We start from the raw sequence: 18,060 nt of genomic DNA, 5'->3' as shown, positions 1-18,060 counted from the left end.
TATGTATGCATTTGTGCACAACACATGCCAAAAAACATAGTGGTCAAGTAAACAAGCAAAACTATAGCTAACTACAAGCAAGACCTATTCGACCACCACACTTTCATCTAAGTAACGTCATCATAATGACAAGGCAATCATAATGATTGAAATGCAAGAGATTGCAGATGCTGGAATCTGCAACAAAACATCAGGTACTGGAGGAACTGAATGGGTCAGGCAGCATCTGTGGAGGGAAAGGGTGGATGATGTTTCATATCGGGACCCTTCTTCAGATTGATCAAAATGATTACTTTCCTATTTATACCTTCTCACTCTCAGTTATTTCCTCTTCACAGCTGAGCCATTTCTCTAGCTTTTATTTGTACAGCCAAATGGTAATTTTTGATTAAAGTCAATTTAGATCAACAATTTCTATAAACTATACCTTTTTATTAAAACAAACAATTTAAAGTGGTATTTGTCACCATACAATGGGCTGCCCACAGCCTATGTAGGATTCAGCTACGAGATTAGTTTAGTTTAGTTTAGATATACAGCACGGAAACAGGGCCTTCAACACTACGTCCATGGCAACCAGCGATCCCCATACACTAGCATTATTCTACACATACTTGGGCCAATTTACAATTTTACCAAGCCAATTAACCGACAAACCAGTAAGTCTTTGGAGCGTCAGAGGAGATTGGAGAACCCAGAGAAAGCCCACAGAGGGCACGGGGAGAACATACAAATGTACAGACAGTACCCGTTGTCAGGATTGAACCCGGGTCCCTGGAGCTGAAAGGCAGCAGCTCTACTGCTACGCCTCTGTGCCGCTCCATTAAATGGAGGCTTACAAACAACTTTGATGTAGTGGACTGGGAGAAAACTTGCAACCTCTTCGACCAAGGACAAGGGAACATCGCCATTGGCAGGTTCCCTTCCACGTCACCCACCATCCTAACTTGGAAATGTATTACTGGCCCTTCGTCATCCACGTTCTAAATCCTGGAACTCTTTTGCCAAAAGTTTAGTCAGACTACTTGTATCACAAGACTGCAGTGATCTAAGTAGATGGCTCCCCACCACTTCCTCCAGGCTTATTAGAGATGGGCAATAAACACTGTCCATGCCAATGAACCTAGGTATCTCAGAGAATAAACTGAAGCAAAATTTATGTCACTGGCAAGAGGTTTACTTTCCACAAGACCTTGATTTAAAGTAATTGGTAAAACATTCTGTAGGGAGACAAGGAGATTTTCTTTTTTATGCAGCAATTTTTCATGTTTTCATGATCTTAAGCCAGAAAACATGCTGGAGGCAGATTCAGTAGCAACATACAAAAATTAAATTGGTTAAATATCAAAAAAGCAAATATTAAATGACTATGGGCAAAGAGCAGGGAAGTGAGGCAAAATGGTTTGATCCAATAATGGTAGGCAGAGGTATCATCAATAAGTGGCCTCCTGCAATATATAATTGTAGCTTACAACTCAATGAAATCCACAATGAAATCTCCAATTTTAAGTTACTTTCCTCCCTCTGGCTTCTCAGTCCACAACTCTTCAAACCTGTCTCACAACTCCTGCCCTTATCTTTGGCCTTTGTTCCAACCATCTGCCTATCAAAAACCACTCGCACCTACGTCCACCTACTACTTGTCACACTTTGCCCTGCCTCTCCCCTTGTCCAGCTTTCTTCTCTCACCCCTCCAACAATGTTTGAAGAAGGGTCTCGACCCAAAATATCACCTATCCATGTTCTCCAGAGATGCTGCCTGACCTGCTGTTATGGAGTCATAAAGAGTCAGAGTCACACGGTGTGGAAACAGGCCCTTCGGCCCAAGTTGCCCACACTGACCAGCATGTCTCATCTTGCCCACACTAGACTGACATGCCTGTGTTTGGCCCGTATCCCTTTAAACCTATCCTATCCATGTACCTGTCTAAATGTTTTTAAACGTACACAAAAATGCTGGAGAAACTCAGCAGGTGCAGCAGCATCTATGGAGCGAAGGAAATAGGTAACGTTTCGGGCCGAAACCCTTCTTCAGACTTTTAAACCTTGCTCCAGCACTTTGTGTCCTTTTGTATAATTCCATTGGTCGACACTGTGGGATTGGGTTTGGGGTGACAGAGATTCTGTGCACTCTGATCACATTTCAGCTCCTTAGCACAGTCAGTAAAATTGACTAATAGATCACAACTCATGCAACAGGACTTTGCAAGTTCAAGCCCTGAACAATTGGGAGGCTGGGATCGAAAATCTCCTCCCTGTGAGCTGTGAAATCAGCTGTGCACACTGACTGAAAAGAATTTAGGTTCATTTAAAACTCACTTTGACAGCTCCCAGCTAATGAAATGGCATTTCTCATGTGGCTGTCTAAATTTTATTTTTACACCATCAATTAAATTATTTTTAATTGAGAACTCAAAATGAACCATTTCTGATATGATGTGATTGTTTCCCTGGTGTTTTATAGGTCCATCTAACGTCATAAAAAATTCAAGACAATCTATCATTGTTGTCAAAATTCCCATTATAAAGTTGAATGTCCTCTTTTCCATCAGATTAAGTGAGGCTATAATTACACACTCCTTCTGGTGGAGGACCTGTGCTGCCCCCTCTGGCAAATGGATGCAATTGCAGTTACCAAAAATTCAATGGGGTGAACTCCAAAGGTTGATTAGCAAGGATTATCCAATTCATTGCTACCAATCAGGGATGAATTTCCACATACATAGGACTCATTTGTTATGACAATCCATTATTAAGGTAGTTGTAATTGAATAAATACATAAGATTATAAGCCAATTCATTGCTACCAATCAGGGATTGGAAGGGGCACAAATAAGGTAGATATTGAAAATATTTTCCAGTGGTAGGGGCCTAAAAACAAGAGGACATTTCAGCTGAGAGGATGGAGATTTAAAAGGGAACTGAGGGTTGTGTTTTTACACAGAGAGCAGTTGGTATTGAGAATACACTGCCAGAGAAGGCAAAAGCAAATATAATTACTATGTTTAACAGGTATTTAAACAGGCACTTAAATAGACAAGGTGTAGAAGGACAAGGTTATAATGTGGGCTAATTCGATTACAGGTAGAAAAGTCCATTTGGATGAGACACGCCAAAAGGTATGTCCCTGACACTGGAATTTACTGAGGAAATTTGTGGATATAATGTACTGTGTGACTTTAAAATGGGAACTTTTGGGGCATTGTGTGCAAAGGCAACATTTATTTCCTACCCTTGGCTGTTTAGGTGAAAATGGTGATGGGTCAGTTTGTTGGGAGTATTGTAGTTGTATGCAGAAGGTGCATTGAATGAAATGATCCAAATCCGTAGCCTTCTAACACCCTTAATCAAGAGAATAAATATTTAAGGGTTTCAGGGATTTGGCCACATTTATTGCCCACTGCTGGTTGCCTTGGGTATGTGTGACCTCGTGCGTTGTTGCAGTCCATGTGTCAGTGGCAATCGCATTAGAAGGGGTATTCCTACATTTGACATAATGTTTCTACAGTGAAACTACTTTTGTTATTTTCCCAGTGATTGAGATTGTGGAGCAAGGGGGTATTCCTGGTCAACTTTGATAAATTGACATACTGTGCTCTGTAGTCTGTAGATATTCCCGATATATGGTGCCAGTGATGGAGAGAGTAGAGATGTAGTTCAGTGGGAAAATCCCTGAACTTTAAATATTCAGAACTTGACAGTGTCGTGCCACTTGAAGAACATTTCTTTTAGTTGAACATGTAGAGGGAAGTCATGAGCATTCCATACAATTTCTGATCGATTTCTTACATTTGGTGTAGAGTACTCCAAAGTTGTGGAGGTGAGGGATAACAGTGTTCCTTGCCCCCTCTCCAGTTCTTGAAGCTTGCTGGTGAAAAGGTTGTCTTAATAACCCCTCTGTAACTAATGGGCTTCCTAAAGTTAGGGTTAGAAGAGTGGAGTGATTGTATCGGATGGTGGTAGATCCTTCTCTGGGAAGTGTCATGGTCCTGCACCATCTTCATGAATGTTGATGGTGGTGATTGGGATTAAAGTGTGATGTTTCAGACTAGGGCCTACCTTGGCCATTGCTGGTTGTGGAAGTGCCAAGGCATGGATATATTTGGCACACAAGATGAGAATATTAATAGATAAATATCTTCCTGTGCTGCCCTTTGAGCGGCACAGTCGTGCAGCGATAGAGTTGCTGCCTTAAGGGCCTGTCCCACTTTCACGACCTAATTCACAACCTTTTTTGCTCATGGACATTTTTCATCAGGCTAGAAAAACGCCCAGACCTACTTAATGCCACGAGTACCTACAACTAGCATCACAACCTCCTACGACCTCATGACGGTCATGCTGCGAGTCTAAGTTAAGGGCAAACTCAGCAGAGGTTGTGAATTAGGTCGTGAAAGTGGAACAGGCCCTTTACAGCACCAGAAATCCGAGTTCGATACTGACTATGGTTTCTGCCTGTACGGAGTTTGCATGTTCTTCCTGCGACCCCGTGGGTTTTCTCTGGGTGCTCCGATTCTCCTGGTGCTCCGGTTTGTAGGTTAATTGGCTTTGTAAATTGTCTGTAATGTGTAGGATAGAACTAGTTTATGGTTGATCGCTGGTTGGCATAGACCATGTTGTATCTCTGAACTAAACTAAAATGTCATACTCCTACATTCTTATGTCCATGTTCTTTGGTCTGTATTCTTACCCTCGCACTGCTTCCATTCTCTTATAGATCAAATATCCTTCTTTATAGTTTATCCCTCTGGTCACCCAGGTTTTACTCTATCAGAGACACCCCCCTCCTCCCTCTCCATCCCTGCAGCTTTATCAGATTATTTTGTCTGCTGAAACATTGACTGTTTCTCTTTCTCGAGAAGCGGCCTAACGAATTGAGTGTTTCTGACAATTTTCTGTTCTTATTTCAGATCCCCAGCATTGCAGTGTTTTTTTTCACTCAATAGAGAAATAGTTGTTTGGTCCTCCATCCTTCATTGACTTCATTGACAGTAGAGCAACAAAACTTGATCAATCGGTTATAAAGTCGTTCATAGAAGCATAGAAAATAGGTGCAGGAGGAGGCCATTCGGCCCTTCGAGCCAGCACCGCCATTCATTGTGATCATGGCTGATCGTCCCCTATCAATAACCCGTGCCAGCCTTCTCCCCATATCCCTTGACTCCACAAGCCCCTAGAGCTCTATCTATATATTACTAAATCTCTGATCTTGACCGCTTTTGGCCGACTATGCTGCGATTTCCGAGATAACGCCGCCACCTACAGCTGCCACCTTGCTCAGAGCCCCCCTCCGCCGTATGAGTGTGGAGGATTTTTTCCGGCGATGAAAAATGAGAGAGATATTAATGTTTTTACAAAATTCCCCATTCTCTCTGCTGCCCCCGCTGGCGGCAGGGGGAGGGACTATAAAACCAGGAAGTGTCGTGTCTCATTCAGTCTCTGCCAGACCAGGAAGCGAGAAGGTCACAGCTCTCTGAGCTGCAAATAACACTGAACGCATGTCTGCTCCACGGTGAGTCCCCTCGATGCGGCTGTAAAGTGGCTGCAGCCCTTTTTAACAAATTTGTGTTCACAAAATGAATTTTGGTTGTCAGGTGTCTGCGGACCAATTGTTTGCCTTGCCTTTTTGACAGGTTTGTGTTCGCAAGATGAATTTTGGTTGTCGGGTGTCTGCAGCCCAATTGTTTCCCTCGCCTTTTTGACCTTTGTGAAGAGAAAAAGATTAGTTAAAACAAATGTAGGTCCCTTGCAGTCAGAAACAGGCAAATTGATCATGGGGAACAAGGACATGGCAGACCAATTGAATAACTACTTTGGTTCTGTCTTCACTAAGGAAGACATAAATAATCTGCTGGAAATAGCAGGGGACCGGGGTTCAAATGAGATGGAGGAACTGAGTGAAATCCAGGTTAGCCGGGAAGTGGTGTTACGTAAATTGAATGGATTAAAGGCCGATAAATTCCCAGGGCCAGATAGGCTGCATCCCAGAGTACTTAAGGAAGTAGCCCCAGAAATAGTGGATACATTAGTGATAATTATTAAAAACTTTAGATTCAGGAGTAGTTCCTGAGGATTGGAGAGTAGCTAATGTAACACCACTTTTTAAAAAGGGAGGGAGAGAGAAAACGGGGAATTACAGACCAGTTAGTCTAACGTCGGTAGTGGGGAAACTGCTAGAATCAGTTATTAAAGATGGGATAGCAGCACATTTGGAAAGTGGTGAAATCATTGGACAAAGTCAGCATGGATTTATGAAGGGTAAATCATGTCTGACGAATCTTATAGAATTTTTCGAGGATGTAACTAGTAGAGTGGATAAGGGAGAACCAGTGGATGTGTTATATCTGGACTTTCAGAAGGCATTCGACAAGGTCCCACATAAGAGATTAGTATACAAACTTAAAGCACACGGTATTGGGGGTTCAGTATTGATGTGGATAGAGAACTGGCTGGCAAACAGGAAGCAAAGAGTAGGAGTAAACGGGTCCTTTTTACAATGGCAGGCAGTGACTAGTGGGGTACCGCAAGGCTCAGTTCTGGGACCCCAGCTATTTACAATATATATTAATGATTTGGACGAGGGAATTGAATGCAACATCTCCAAGTTTGCTGATGACACGAAGCTGGGGGGCAGTGTTAGCTGTGAGGAGGATGCTAGGAGGCTGCAAGGTGACTTGGATAGGCTGGGTGATGTGGCAAATGCATGGCAGATGCAGTATCATGTGGATAAATGTGAGATTATCCACTTTGGTACAAAAACAGGAAAGTAGACTATTATCTGAAAGGTGGCTGATTAGGAAAGGGGGAGATGCAACGAGACCTGGGTGTCATGGTACACCAGTCATTAAAAGCAGGCATGCAGGTGCAGCAGGCAGTGAAGAAGGCGAATGGTATGTTAGCATTCATAGCAAAAGGATTTGAGTATAGGAGCAGGGAGGTTCTACTGCAGTTGTACAGGGTCTTGGTGAGACCACACCTGGAGTATTGCGTACAGTTTTGGTCTCCTAATCTGAGGAAAGACATTCTTGCCATAGAGAGAGTACAGAGAAGGTTTACCAGACTGATTCCTGGGATATCAGGATTTTCATATGAAGAAAGACTGGATAGACGGTTTGTACTCACTAGAATTTAGAAGATTAAGGGGGGATCTTATAGAAACTTACAAAATTCTTAAGGGGTTGGACAGGCTAGATGCAGGAAGATTGTTCAAGATGTTGGGGAAGTCCAGAACAAGGGGTCACAGTTTAAGGATAAGGAGGAAATCTTTTAGGACCGAGATGAGGAAAACTTTTTTCACACAGAGAGTGGTGAATCTCTGGAATTCTCTGCCGCAGAAGGTAGTTGAGGCCAGTTCGTTGGCTATATTTAAGAGGGAGTTAGATGTGGCCCTTGTGGCTAAAGGGATCAGGGGGTATGGAGAGAAGGCAGGTACAGGATACTGAGTTGGATGATCAGCCATGATCATATTTAATGGCGGTGCAGGCTCGAAGGGCCGAATGGCCACCTGCTGCACCTATTTTCTATGTTTCTATAACTAGGTCGAGATGCACAATGCAGGAATCATTCAAAGCATTATTAAGACAGAGAAAATGCAACAAATAAAATAACATTAAAACATACAAGATGAATAATACAAAAGGGGCATATCAGTGGTGCCTCAAGAAGTGTAGCCACTTCACAGCTCCAGTGAACCAGATTCAACCCAATGTCCACTACTGTTTGTATGAGCTTGCATGTTCTCCTATAACCACATTGGTTTGTCCTTTCTTCCCACATCCCAAAGATGTCCTGGTTGGTTAATTAGCCACTGTAAATTATCCCTGGTGTAGATGGCTGGTGAGAGAATCAAGGGGATGTTAATATGTTGTTGGAGAACAGGCTACCATTAAGGTGGGAAATGGGATTGCTTTAAAATCCAGCAAAGTCTATATGGGCTGAATGGTGTTCCTCTGTGTGGTAAGGAAATTGAATACGAATAGGATGTTATATGAAATTGCAAGAGATTATACAATGTAAAATACGGCAGAATTTTGTACGCTAACAGGATCCTGAACCTTACAGAGCTTTGACCTATAATTATCACATCCGCTCACATGTACTGTTCTCTGTTTTTGTGACCAACTTTTCCCACAGTTCTCTGGAAAACTATTCCTCAACTTTAAACATCTCCTGCTCTTCAACTCTAGCTGATTTTGAACATAAATCACCAGAGCAATAACCCAGAATGTGGTAAATTCTATCCATGTTACCGAGCTTTCCCTCAAACTTCCTTATTTTATAATACCTGTGGCAATTTGACAAAGTATTTCCTTTAATTGAACTACCCAGTTTGCCTGCTACAGAAACAGTGACTCGGTGAAAAAGGAAATATTTATTTTCGACCATTAGCACAATAAAAATGGTTTGATAAGAAAAATGTTTCATCAGCATTAGGAAACGCTAATGAATGGCTATTACTCCAGTGACGTTTCTGACATTTTAAAATGTTAAAAGCCAACAGACATCCTAATACCATCGTTGGCGTTTATACATTGACTTGTGATAGCCATTCTGCAGAGACTCAGAGAAAATAAATGAAAATCAAGTAAACTGTGGTTGTTGAGAATCTGAATCACAAGGATAAAATGCTGGAAACACTCAGCAGACAAGACTACATCTGTGGAAAGAGAAACAGAATTAACAGTTCAGGTCAAAGACCAACATCAGAACTGGGAAAAAGATTTTGTCTTAAATTGTGGAGAAGATGGGGGAACGGGTAGATAAAACAAAGGGAATACCTGTGATAAGATGTCAGGGTTACAAGAGGAATAAATTGTGGAGGTCATCCACTTAATGGGTTAATGAGACAGACACAAAATGCTGGAGTAACTCAGCAGGTCAGGCAGCATCTCTGGAGGAAAGGAATAGGTGAGGCTGAGAGTCAGGGGAAAGGGAAACAAGATATATACTGCAGCTGGCAATGTAGAGAGATTTAGAACAAATGAATGTTTCCCTTTTGTATCCCATTCCCCTGACTCGCTCCAAAGAAGGGTCTCAACCCAAAATGTCACCTATTCCTTTTCTCCAGAGATGCTGCCTGACCCGCTGAGTTACTCCAACATTTTGTATCTATCTTTGGTGTAAACCAGCATCTGCAGTTCCATCCTACACACAATGGGTTAAGGGGAGCAGTTAGATGGCGACAAGACAAACAAAGATGTGTAAAATGCAGTGCTGTGGGATGAGCCTAGCTTAGTATCTGAACAAGAAAGAAAAACTGATCTAAGATCAGACATGGATGTCTTACAGCAGAGACAGGTATTTGTGTGTGTATAAACAAGCACATCAGAAATTTTCTCAGCTGATAACTTGTTTGAAAATGTCAGCACAACCTTTCCACCCTCTCTACTCTGTTCCTAGTGATAAGATAGAATTCCCAACCTAATTTTAGTCCATTTTGATCTTCTAGAATGCGGATCAGTTTGAAGAAGGATCCCGACCCAAAATATAACCTATCCATGTTCTCCAGAGATGCTGCCTGACCCGTTGAGTTACTTCAGTAGTTTTGTGTGTTTTTTGATCTTCAAAGTTTAGTACACTTGAAGGTAGAACTGCAGACATGGGGATGAAAATAGTGAAGATTCAAAATGTGGCAAGATACAGTACAAAGCTGTCAGTCAGTCTGTATGTAGCAACAGCCTTATGGACACGTACCTTGGTGTTCAAACCCTCAGTCTGAAGAAGGGTCTTAACGCAAAACATCACCCACACTCTGTCTGAAGTAGTCTCAACCAGAAAATACATCCATTCCTTCTATCCAGAGATGCTGCCTGTCCTGCTGAGTTACTCCAGCATTGTGTGTCTATCTATGGTGTTCAGAGATGTACCTTGCTCATTCTTTTGGCAATTGGTCAAACATCCCAAAGCGATGCAGACTTTAGTGAGTTTAATCACAACATTATAAATGGAGGATGCTCCCGAAACAGTAAAACTGTTCTCTGTTGATGGTCGTTAATCTTCAGAGGAGGTGAACCACAGATGTCAGACAGAACTGATCAAATCATTACATTGAGTTTCTTCCGACATTTGGCCAATTCATAGGTCACGAGGATCCAGCAAAACGATTCAGTGGTCTTTGTAGTTCACCAGTTGTAGAATCACCAAACTCACTACAACGTGCACAAAAACTTTTCAGACTTCGACTGACTCAAAAGTTGATCCCTAAGATTGGAAAATTGGTCATTTCACTCCCTTACTTTACGAGGGTCGGTGAAGTAACATAAGACATTGGGTTTCTATTTGCAAGGCAGTTATTACAAAATCATTATTAGTGAGTTGGGGGACATAAGAGGCTAAAAACAAACTGCTGGAGGAGCTCAATAAGTCAGGCAGCATCTGTGGAGGGACATTTCAAGTCAGGACCCTTCTTCAGGCTTATTAGTGAATTATTGATTAAGACAAATTTGAATGGGCAGCATAAAATAGCATTTATTTGCAATGGGGAATTTGTACCTAATAAACCAAGTTAAATTAATTGTGGAACTATCACAATACATTCATTTTGTACAAAATGAATGTATCTTGACATGATTTAGATAGAGCTCCAAACAGCATAATACAAGATATCATATAACAACAGAAATGGCTAATTCTGATGTGGACAGAAAAAGCAAGTTTCCTGAAGATGGGTCTGGAAGATATAGAAACATATAAAATAGGTGCAGGAGTAGGCCATTTGGCCTTTTGAGGCTGATCATCCAACTCAGTATCCTGTACCTGCCTTGTCTCCATACCCCCCTGATCCCTTTAGCCACAAGGGCCACATCTAACTCCCTCTTAAACAAGACTGGAATACGCGTTGAATCTCCTGGCATTTAGAAGAGGTAGAGGGGACCCGAGAGGTTCTTGACAGAGCAGATGTGCTGAGGATGTTTCTTCATGTGAGAATCAAGAACTTGTGGGCATAATTTAGTAATAATGGGTGGTCCAATGATGACAGAGGTAAGGGTTTTTTTTTTTTTAAATCTCAGAGAGCTGAAATTCTTCACATCTTTTTTCCATTATGGAAATTAAGGAAAGCTTTATGGTGACATAAAGGTTTATGACACCTTTATGGTGTTGGAGGTTATGGGGAGTCGGCAGGAGAATGGGGTTAGGAGGGAGAGATAGATGAGCTATGATTGAATGGAGGTTGATGTGTCGGCCTAATTCTGCTCCTGTCACTTATGAAATATAGCCTTTGAATATTGTTTGGGCTGATCTAGTTAGATTCTTGACAAGCAAGGGTGGGGGGGGGGGGGGGGGGGGGGGGGGGGGGGGGGGGGTGAAGATTACAATCTCATGTCATCCTCCGGTTTAATGGGAAGCAGGTTTGAAAGATAACTTTCTTCGACGTTTGCGGTATAATTAATCAGCTTCTGGTAAAGTATTATCATTTTCAACCTTCCTTTAAGATATTTCATACCGTATATTCTTCCTTAACCCTTTCTGCCACACCACCCATCGATTCTTTCAGTCATGTGTAATCATTTACAACACTCCCATTTCTTTAAAATATTTTGCACAGCATCTATTTTTGGCTGCTTATGCCCCTGAGACGTGCTCCCCTTTAAACCTGCTACATAACTAACGGTGCTTCTGTGAGATTACATGTCTTTTTCATTAGATTTTTGTTTTAACCACCTCCTCATCACATTTCCAACCCTCTTCACCCGCATCAAGAAGAAACAATTCATGTGGGGAGTTGCTGCCACTTTCTGGACTTTGCACATCTCAGCTGTCTTGCTTAAAATGAACTGCCAGTCACGTCCCAGCTATCAAATACTTGCCAACACAACTAATCACACATCGCAGCTCAAGATCGAATGCTTTCTCTCTTTAGCCAATTACTAATGAAGTGTGCATGATTGGAATGTTTTAAGTTTGGTGCGTGAATCAGAACTTTTACAAACTCTTCCTGGATTTAAAGGGACAGGCATGAAGTGAAAACCAAACAAAAGTAATTAATTTTTCTCGCATTCCCTTTAACTTAATGTGCGCAGCAGTGTTGCGCCAAATGACTGAAGTGCTCATTACAAGGGCAGCACAGTGGCACAGCGGTAGAGATCTGGGTTCAATCGTAACTATTTGAGTATAGGAGCAGGGAGGTTCTACTGCAGTTGTACAGGGTATTAGTGAGACCACACCTGGAGTATTTTGTACAATTTTGGTCTCCAAATCTGAGGAAAGACATTCTTGCCATAGAGGGAGTACAGAGGAGGTTCACCAGTGATTCCTGGGATGTCAGGGCTTTCATATGAAGAAAGATTGGATAGACTCGGCTTGTACTCGCTAGAATTTAGAAGATTGAGGTGGGATCGTATAGAAACTTACAAAATTCTTAAGGGATTGGATCTCTCTGCCACAGAAGGTAGTTGAGGCCAGTTCATTGGCTATATTTAAGAGGGAGTTAGATGTGGCCCTTGTGGCTAAAGGGATCAGGGGGTATGGAGTGAAGGCAGGTACAGGATACTGAGTTGGATGATCAGCCATGGTCATATTGAATGGTGGTACAGGCTCGAAGGGCCGAATGGCCTACTCCTGCACCTATTTTCTATGTTTCTAACTACCGGTACTCTCTATGCAGATTTTGTATGTGCTCACTGTGATCTATGGCTTTTATTCGAATGATCTGGTTTCTGCCCACATTAGAATGTAGTGCAGGTTTGTAGGTTAATTGGCATCTGTAAATTGCACCTAGTGTGTAGGATGCAAAAGTGGGATAACATGAAACTAACTAGTGTGTGATAATCAATGGTCATCCTGGATCCCATGAGCCACAGGGCTTGTTTCTGTGCAGCACCTTCAAACCAAACTAAACTAAGTGAAATGTATCGGGGAATAACAAAGCAATGATTCAGCTTTCATTTGCTCGATATTTTGGACTTGGAGATGGCTGATGTGAATTTGTACAATGCTGTTCACAACTTCAGGGTCCTCCTAAATGTCCGATGAATACTTTTGGAGTATTGCCACCGTAGAAAACATAACTAATTTGCTGACAGGAAATGGCCCAAACCAGTAATGCAATAATCAAACTCAATCATCTTTTTGCAAAGTTTGTTGGATGATGAATGTTGACCAGATCATCAGGAAGTAAACCGTTGCTAGTTGTCAATGGATCTTTTGTGTACACCTTAGAGATCAAGCGAGCCTCCGTTCAGCAATTTATCCAAGAGACTTCAACAATGTAAACCCCTCTCCATTGCACACAAGTATCTGTCTCAAATATGGACTTGAAGCCAATACCTTCTGAATCAGAGGTGGGCGAACACATAAAAGATGAAGCCTGTCATGCATACGTCCCAACATCACGTCACCATAATCAATAGTTTAAAGAAGTGTCTTGACCCAAAATATCAATTATTCCTTTTCTCCAGAGACGCTGCCTGACCCGCTGAGTTACTCCAGCATTTTGTGTCTATCATCATAATCCACCTGGATTTTCAATCAAAATCACATCATCTTTGTTTCCCTAGGGAACTACGGAGAGAGTGGGATGGAGGCCTTCAAGGAGTTAGCAACACAGGAAGGACTCTGCATCGCACACTCGGGTAAAATCTACAGCAACGCCGGGGAGAAAGTGTTTGACCGACTGCTGAGAAAGTTACGGGAAAGGCTGCCGAAGGCGAGAGTTGTTGTCTGCTTCTGTGAGGGAATGACAGTAAGAGGTCTGCTGATAGCAATGAGAAGACTTGGGGTACTTGGAGAGTTCCTGCTGATCGGCAGGTAAGCAGATTGTTTCATGTGCTTCAGCTTTTACTGTGCCTTGGCATTATAAACCTCCTCTGTAGTTTGTGATGGAGCTATTATATATCCTCTTGCTTCACAGCGCAACAGTGTTATTATCTGCCTGCTTGGTATTTCTTTGTGACAAAAACGTATATACACCACCCTGATGTAACTGTGTGATGGTAATATAGAAAAAAACAAATTATAACAATGTATCACATATCAGTTTAGCAATCCTTCTGGTGTGCTGGAAATGTATTTAGTGCTCTTATGTGCAGTAAAGCTGCAAGACTTTCTCTGCTGTAAAGGTAGGATATTTTACAAATCATTGTATCCACTGAATAGAGCACTTAAAAAAGCTCAGAAGTTCCAAGATGAGATTAGTATCTCCCACCACATTTCCCACCCATTTTCCAGTGATCACACTTTGCAAGAACTACTTTGGCTGAGACTGTGTACCTATGTGATTACAGGATACTAAATAAAAGCAAGCTCTTCCTTCGTTGGCATTTGTTGATGGCCTGTCTTCCTGGGACAAGACTTACTGTTGTAAGTCTTGTCCCAGGATTTGTCTGGGATCGTCTCCTGAGTCTTTCGGAATAGAGCATCTATCTCTTGCAAACAGGTCAACCAAAGGTGGAAGGAATAATACCTCGGTCTGCTGATTCATAAAAATGTGCAACAAGGGAGCAAATCTGTGGCTGGAACAACACAATAACAGAATTTACCACTGTGGAATGGTTATTCATTAATAACAACCAAAGAACCATTGTACCAATCTACCACCATTAAAAACCATTATATCTTTGCGGCATTTGAGTTTGACTTTGGCCAGGAAAAACTTGGCTGTCATTCGCATGCCATTTACACAATCTGCTAGAGTGTGGGTAGCGTGTGAGTAGCGCAGGACGGGCGCATGGAGTGGTGTGGAGGAATGTGGAGTGGCAACGAGGAGTGTGGACTTCGAACAAAATCTTCATGCGCCACCGGCCTGTCGCGTAACTGACGGCCAAAATGGGACAGGGCCAAGACCCTGGCTCAGTGCAACGTCTCGCCTCCAACAGCAGCAGAAGCAGAAAAACGATCGCTGAGTTCGGCCTGGGGCACACGGCCGTTGCGGACCCGGATCCACCCGCACTCCTACTCCCAGAGCAGGGCCAAGACGATTGGAGGTAGACACAAAATTTGCATTCTGGGTCGAGACCTTTCTTCAGACTAAAGAAGAGTCTCGACCCGAAACATCATCCATTCCTTCCCTCCAGAGATGCTGCCGGTCCCGCTGAGTACTCCTGCATTTTGTGTCCATCTTCAAATTACATCACTTGCTCCAGACGGCTGTGCGGACGCGTGATGACGCGCGCGACCATCGGACGTCAGTCACTACCGGCCTGTCGTGTAAATGACGGCCCAAGTGGGACAGACAGCAATTAAAATCCTGATCGAGGAATAAAGCTTCTTGGAGACATTGGTCACTCAGCCAGGTTACCAGTTAAAACTAGACACAAATTGCTGGAGTAACTTAGCAGGCCAGGTAGCATCTCTGAAGGGCATGGAAAGATGATGTTTCAAGGCAAGACCCTTCTTTAAGACTCAGAAATCCCCAGTTACTGTTCAAAGTAATGTCACAGGCCTGTTCTGAAGATGGGGAGATAGGGTCTTTCTCATGAGGACTCTTTATTTAATGCCTCAGTCACAAGGCAGTGAACCGCTAGTGCGCTGGAAGTATCACTTTAGATTATGGGCTCAGGTGGCATGAAAAAGCCCTGGACCTAGGTTATCAAGTGGGCTGCAGCCTGTAGGCCATTCAACCTCATCTTATAACTCAAGGTTATAGATTTGTCAATTTGTGAATTGGGAACTTTTTTGTCAACGTGAATTTAGCACAGCACAGTGGCGCAGCAGTAGAACTGCTGCCTTACAGTGCTAGAAACCCGGACTCGATCCTAACTACGGGTGTTGTCTGCACAAAGTTTGTGCGTTCTCCTTGCGACAGCATGGGTTTTCTCCCGGTGCTCTGGTTTCCTCCCACACTCCAAAGACGTGCAGGTATGTAGTTTCATTGGCTTCTGTAAATTGTCCCTAGTGTGTAGGATAGTGCTAATATACGGGATCACTGGTTGGTGCAGACTCAGTGGGCCGAAGGACGTGTTTCCATGCTGTATCTCTGAAATCTAAGGAATCCTTTCAGCTCCCTTTCCATTATATCTTGAAAGGTTCCAGCAGCAACTATTCAACAACAGAAATGTCAAGCAGATTAGTTACTGCATGAAGGCCACGTGCAAGGTGCCTGGGTACAACGTTGAATAATAAACAGTTAATGATCTTCATCACTAACTGATGTGACAAAACTGTCATATTGAGGTCAGTCTTCAGTCTGGCATGATATGTAAATGTTTCAGTGTAACTCGAGGCACTGTCAGCCTGACAGAACCCCTTCTCTAGTGGGCAGCAGAACGATAGAGGGGATGAGAAGAAATGTTTTCACGTTGTGTGTTGACATGCCCTGGGCCTCATAGAATCTGATTTGAGTAAATCCAAGAAAAAAACAGTAAACTGAGGGGGATCTGGAGGAATCTAAGATGTGGGAAAACAACAGGGGGTTAGAACGAACTGGATAGTTATTTCAAAGAATGCGCAGTGAGGCTGAGTTCTTCTATGTTCGGAGACTAAAGAGAGTGCAGATGTTGGAATCTGGAGCAGAAAACATTATGCTGGAAGAACTTATGCTGGAAGCAGGTTGAGCAGCATGTGTGGGGGGGGAAAGGAATTATGGCTAGGTCCTCATGCAGGTGTTCGACCCGAAACATCGACAGTTCCTCCCTAACCCCCACCTTCTCAAGCAGATGTTGCTCATAGAAACATAGAAAACAGGTGCAGCAGTAGGCCATTCGATCCTTCGAGCCTGCACCGCCATTCAATATGATCATGGCTGATCATCCAACTCCGTATCCTGTACCTGCCTTCTCTCCATACCCCCTGATCCCTTTAGCCACAAGGGCCACATCTAACTTCCTCTTAAATATCGCCAATGAACTGGCCTCAACTACCTTCTGTGGCAGAGAATTCCAGAGATTCGCCACTCTCTGTGTGATAAATGTTTTTCTCATCTTGGTCCTAAAAGATTTCCCCCTTATCCTTAAACTGTGACCCCTTGTTCTGGACTTCCCCAACATTGGGAACAATCTTCCTGCATCTAGCCTGTCCAACCCCTTAAGAATTTTGTAAGTTTCTATAAGATCCCCCCCCCTCAATCTTCTAAATTCTAGCGAGTACAAGCCGAGTCTATCCAGTCTTTCTTCATATGAAAGTCCTGACATCCCAGGAATCAGTCTGGTGAACCTTCTCTGTACTCCCCCTATGGCAAGAGTGTCTTTCCTCGGATTAGGAGACCAAAACTGTGTGCAATACTCCAGGTGTGGTCTCACCAAGGCCCTGTACAACTGCAGCAGAACCTCCCTGCTCCTATACTCAAAACCTTTTGCTATGAATGCTAACATACCATTCACTTTTTTCACTGCCTGCTGCACCTGCATGCCTACTTTCAATGACTGGTGTACCATGACACACAGGTCTCGTAGCATCTCCCCTTTTCCTAATCGGCCACCATTCAGATAACAGTCTACTTTCCTGTTTTTGCCACCAAAGTGGATAACCTCACATTTATCCACATTATACTGCATCTGCCATGCATTTGCCCACTCACCCAGCCTATCCAAGTCACCTTGCAGCCTCCTCGCATCCTCCTCACAGCTAACACTGCCTACCAGCAAATTGTTTGTCACTATAATTCCATGGGCAGTGTCATGCCTTTAAAAACTGATCACAGATGGAACTGGGCTGATCTTAGTTATACCTCAAGCTGCCTTGGCAAGGCCAGCAGCATGAACAAGTATGAGTCGCACCCTGGCCACTCCGTCTTCTTCCCTCGTCGATCAGGCAGATGGTATAGAAAATGCACACTACCAGATTCATGGACTGATTCTTCCCAGCTGTTATCGGGCAACTGAGTCATCCACATTGGTGACCCTCTGACTATCCTTGATCGGACGTTGCTAGCTTTACCTTGCACTAAAGGCTAATCCCTTATCATGTAACTGTGCACTGTAAATGGCTCAATTGTAATCATGTATTGTCTTTCCACTGACTGAATAGCATGCAACAAAAGCTTTCCACTGTACCTTGGTACACGTGGCAATAAACAAAACTGTAACTGATCTGTTGAAATTCTGTTATGTCACAGGCTTAAATGAGGCACACAGGCACTTTGTCGACTAAGATGTGAAGTGTGAATCAGGGGCTTGATGGACATGG

The 18,060-nt window shown here is 43.0% G+C and overlaps 1 protein-coding gene across 1 annotated transcript in view; it reads left to right on the top strand.

The window, feature by feature from the left end:
* LOC129699352 (metabotropic glutamate receptor 1-like) overlaps positions 1 to 18,060 on the top strand; it is a 186,311-nt gene that overhangs the window by 28,087 nt on the left and 140,164 nt on the right. Inside the window, exon 2 of the mRNA XM_055639051.1 lies at positions 13,497 to 13,746. Within this exon, the coding sequence (XP_055495026.1) occupies positions 13,497 to 13,746 (250 nt within the window). The remainder of the gene's footprint in view (positions 1 to 13,496; positions 13,747 to 18,060) is intronic.

This window comes from Leucoraja erinacea, chromosome 8 (genome assembly GCF_028641065.1).
Source record: "Leucoraja erinacea ecotype New England chromosome 8, Leri_hhj_1, whole genome shotgun sequence".
Taxonomy (NCBI): Eukaryota; Metazoa; Chordata; class Chondrichthyes; order Rajiformes; family Rajidae; genus Leucoraja; species Leucoraja erinaceus.
Note: the sequence above shows the minus strand (reverse complement) of the source record. Positions and strands in the feature narration are given on the sequence as shown.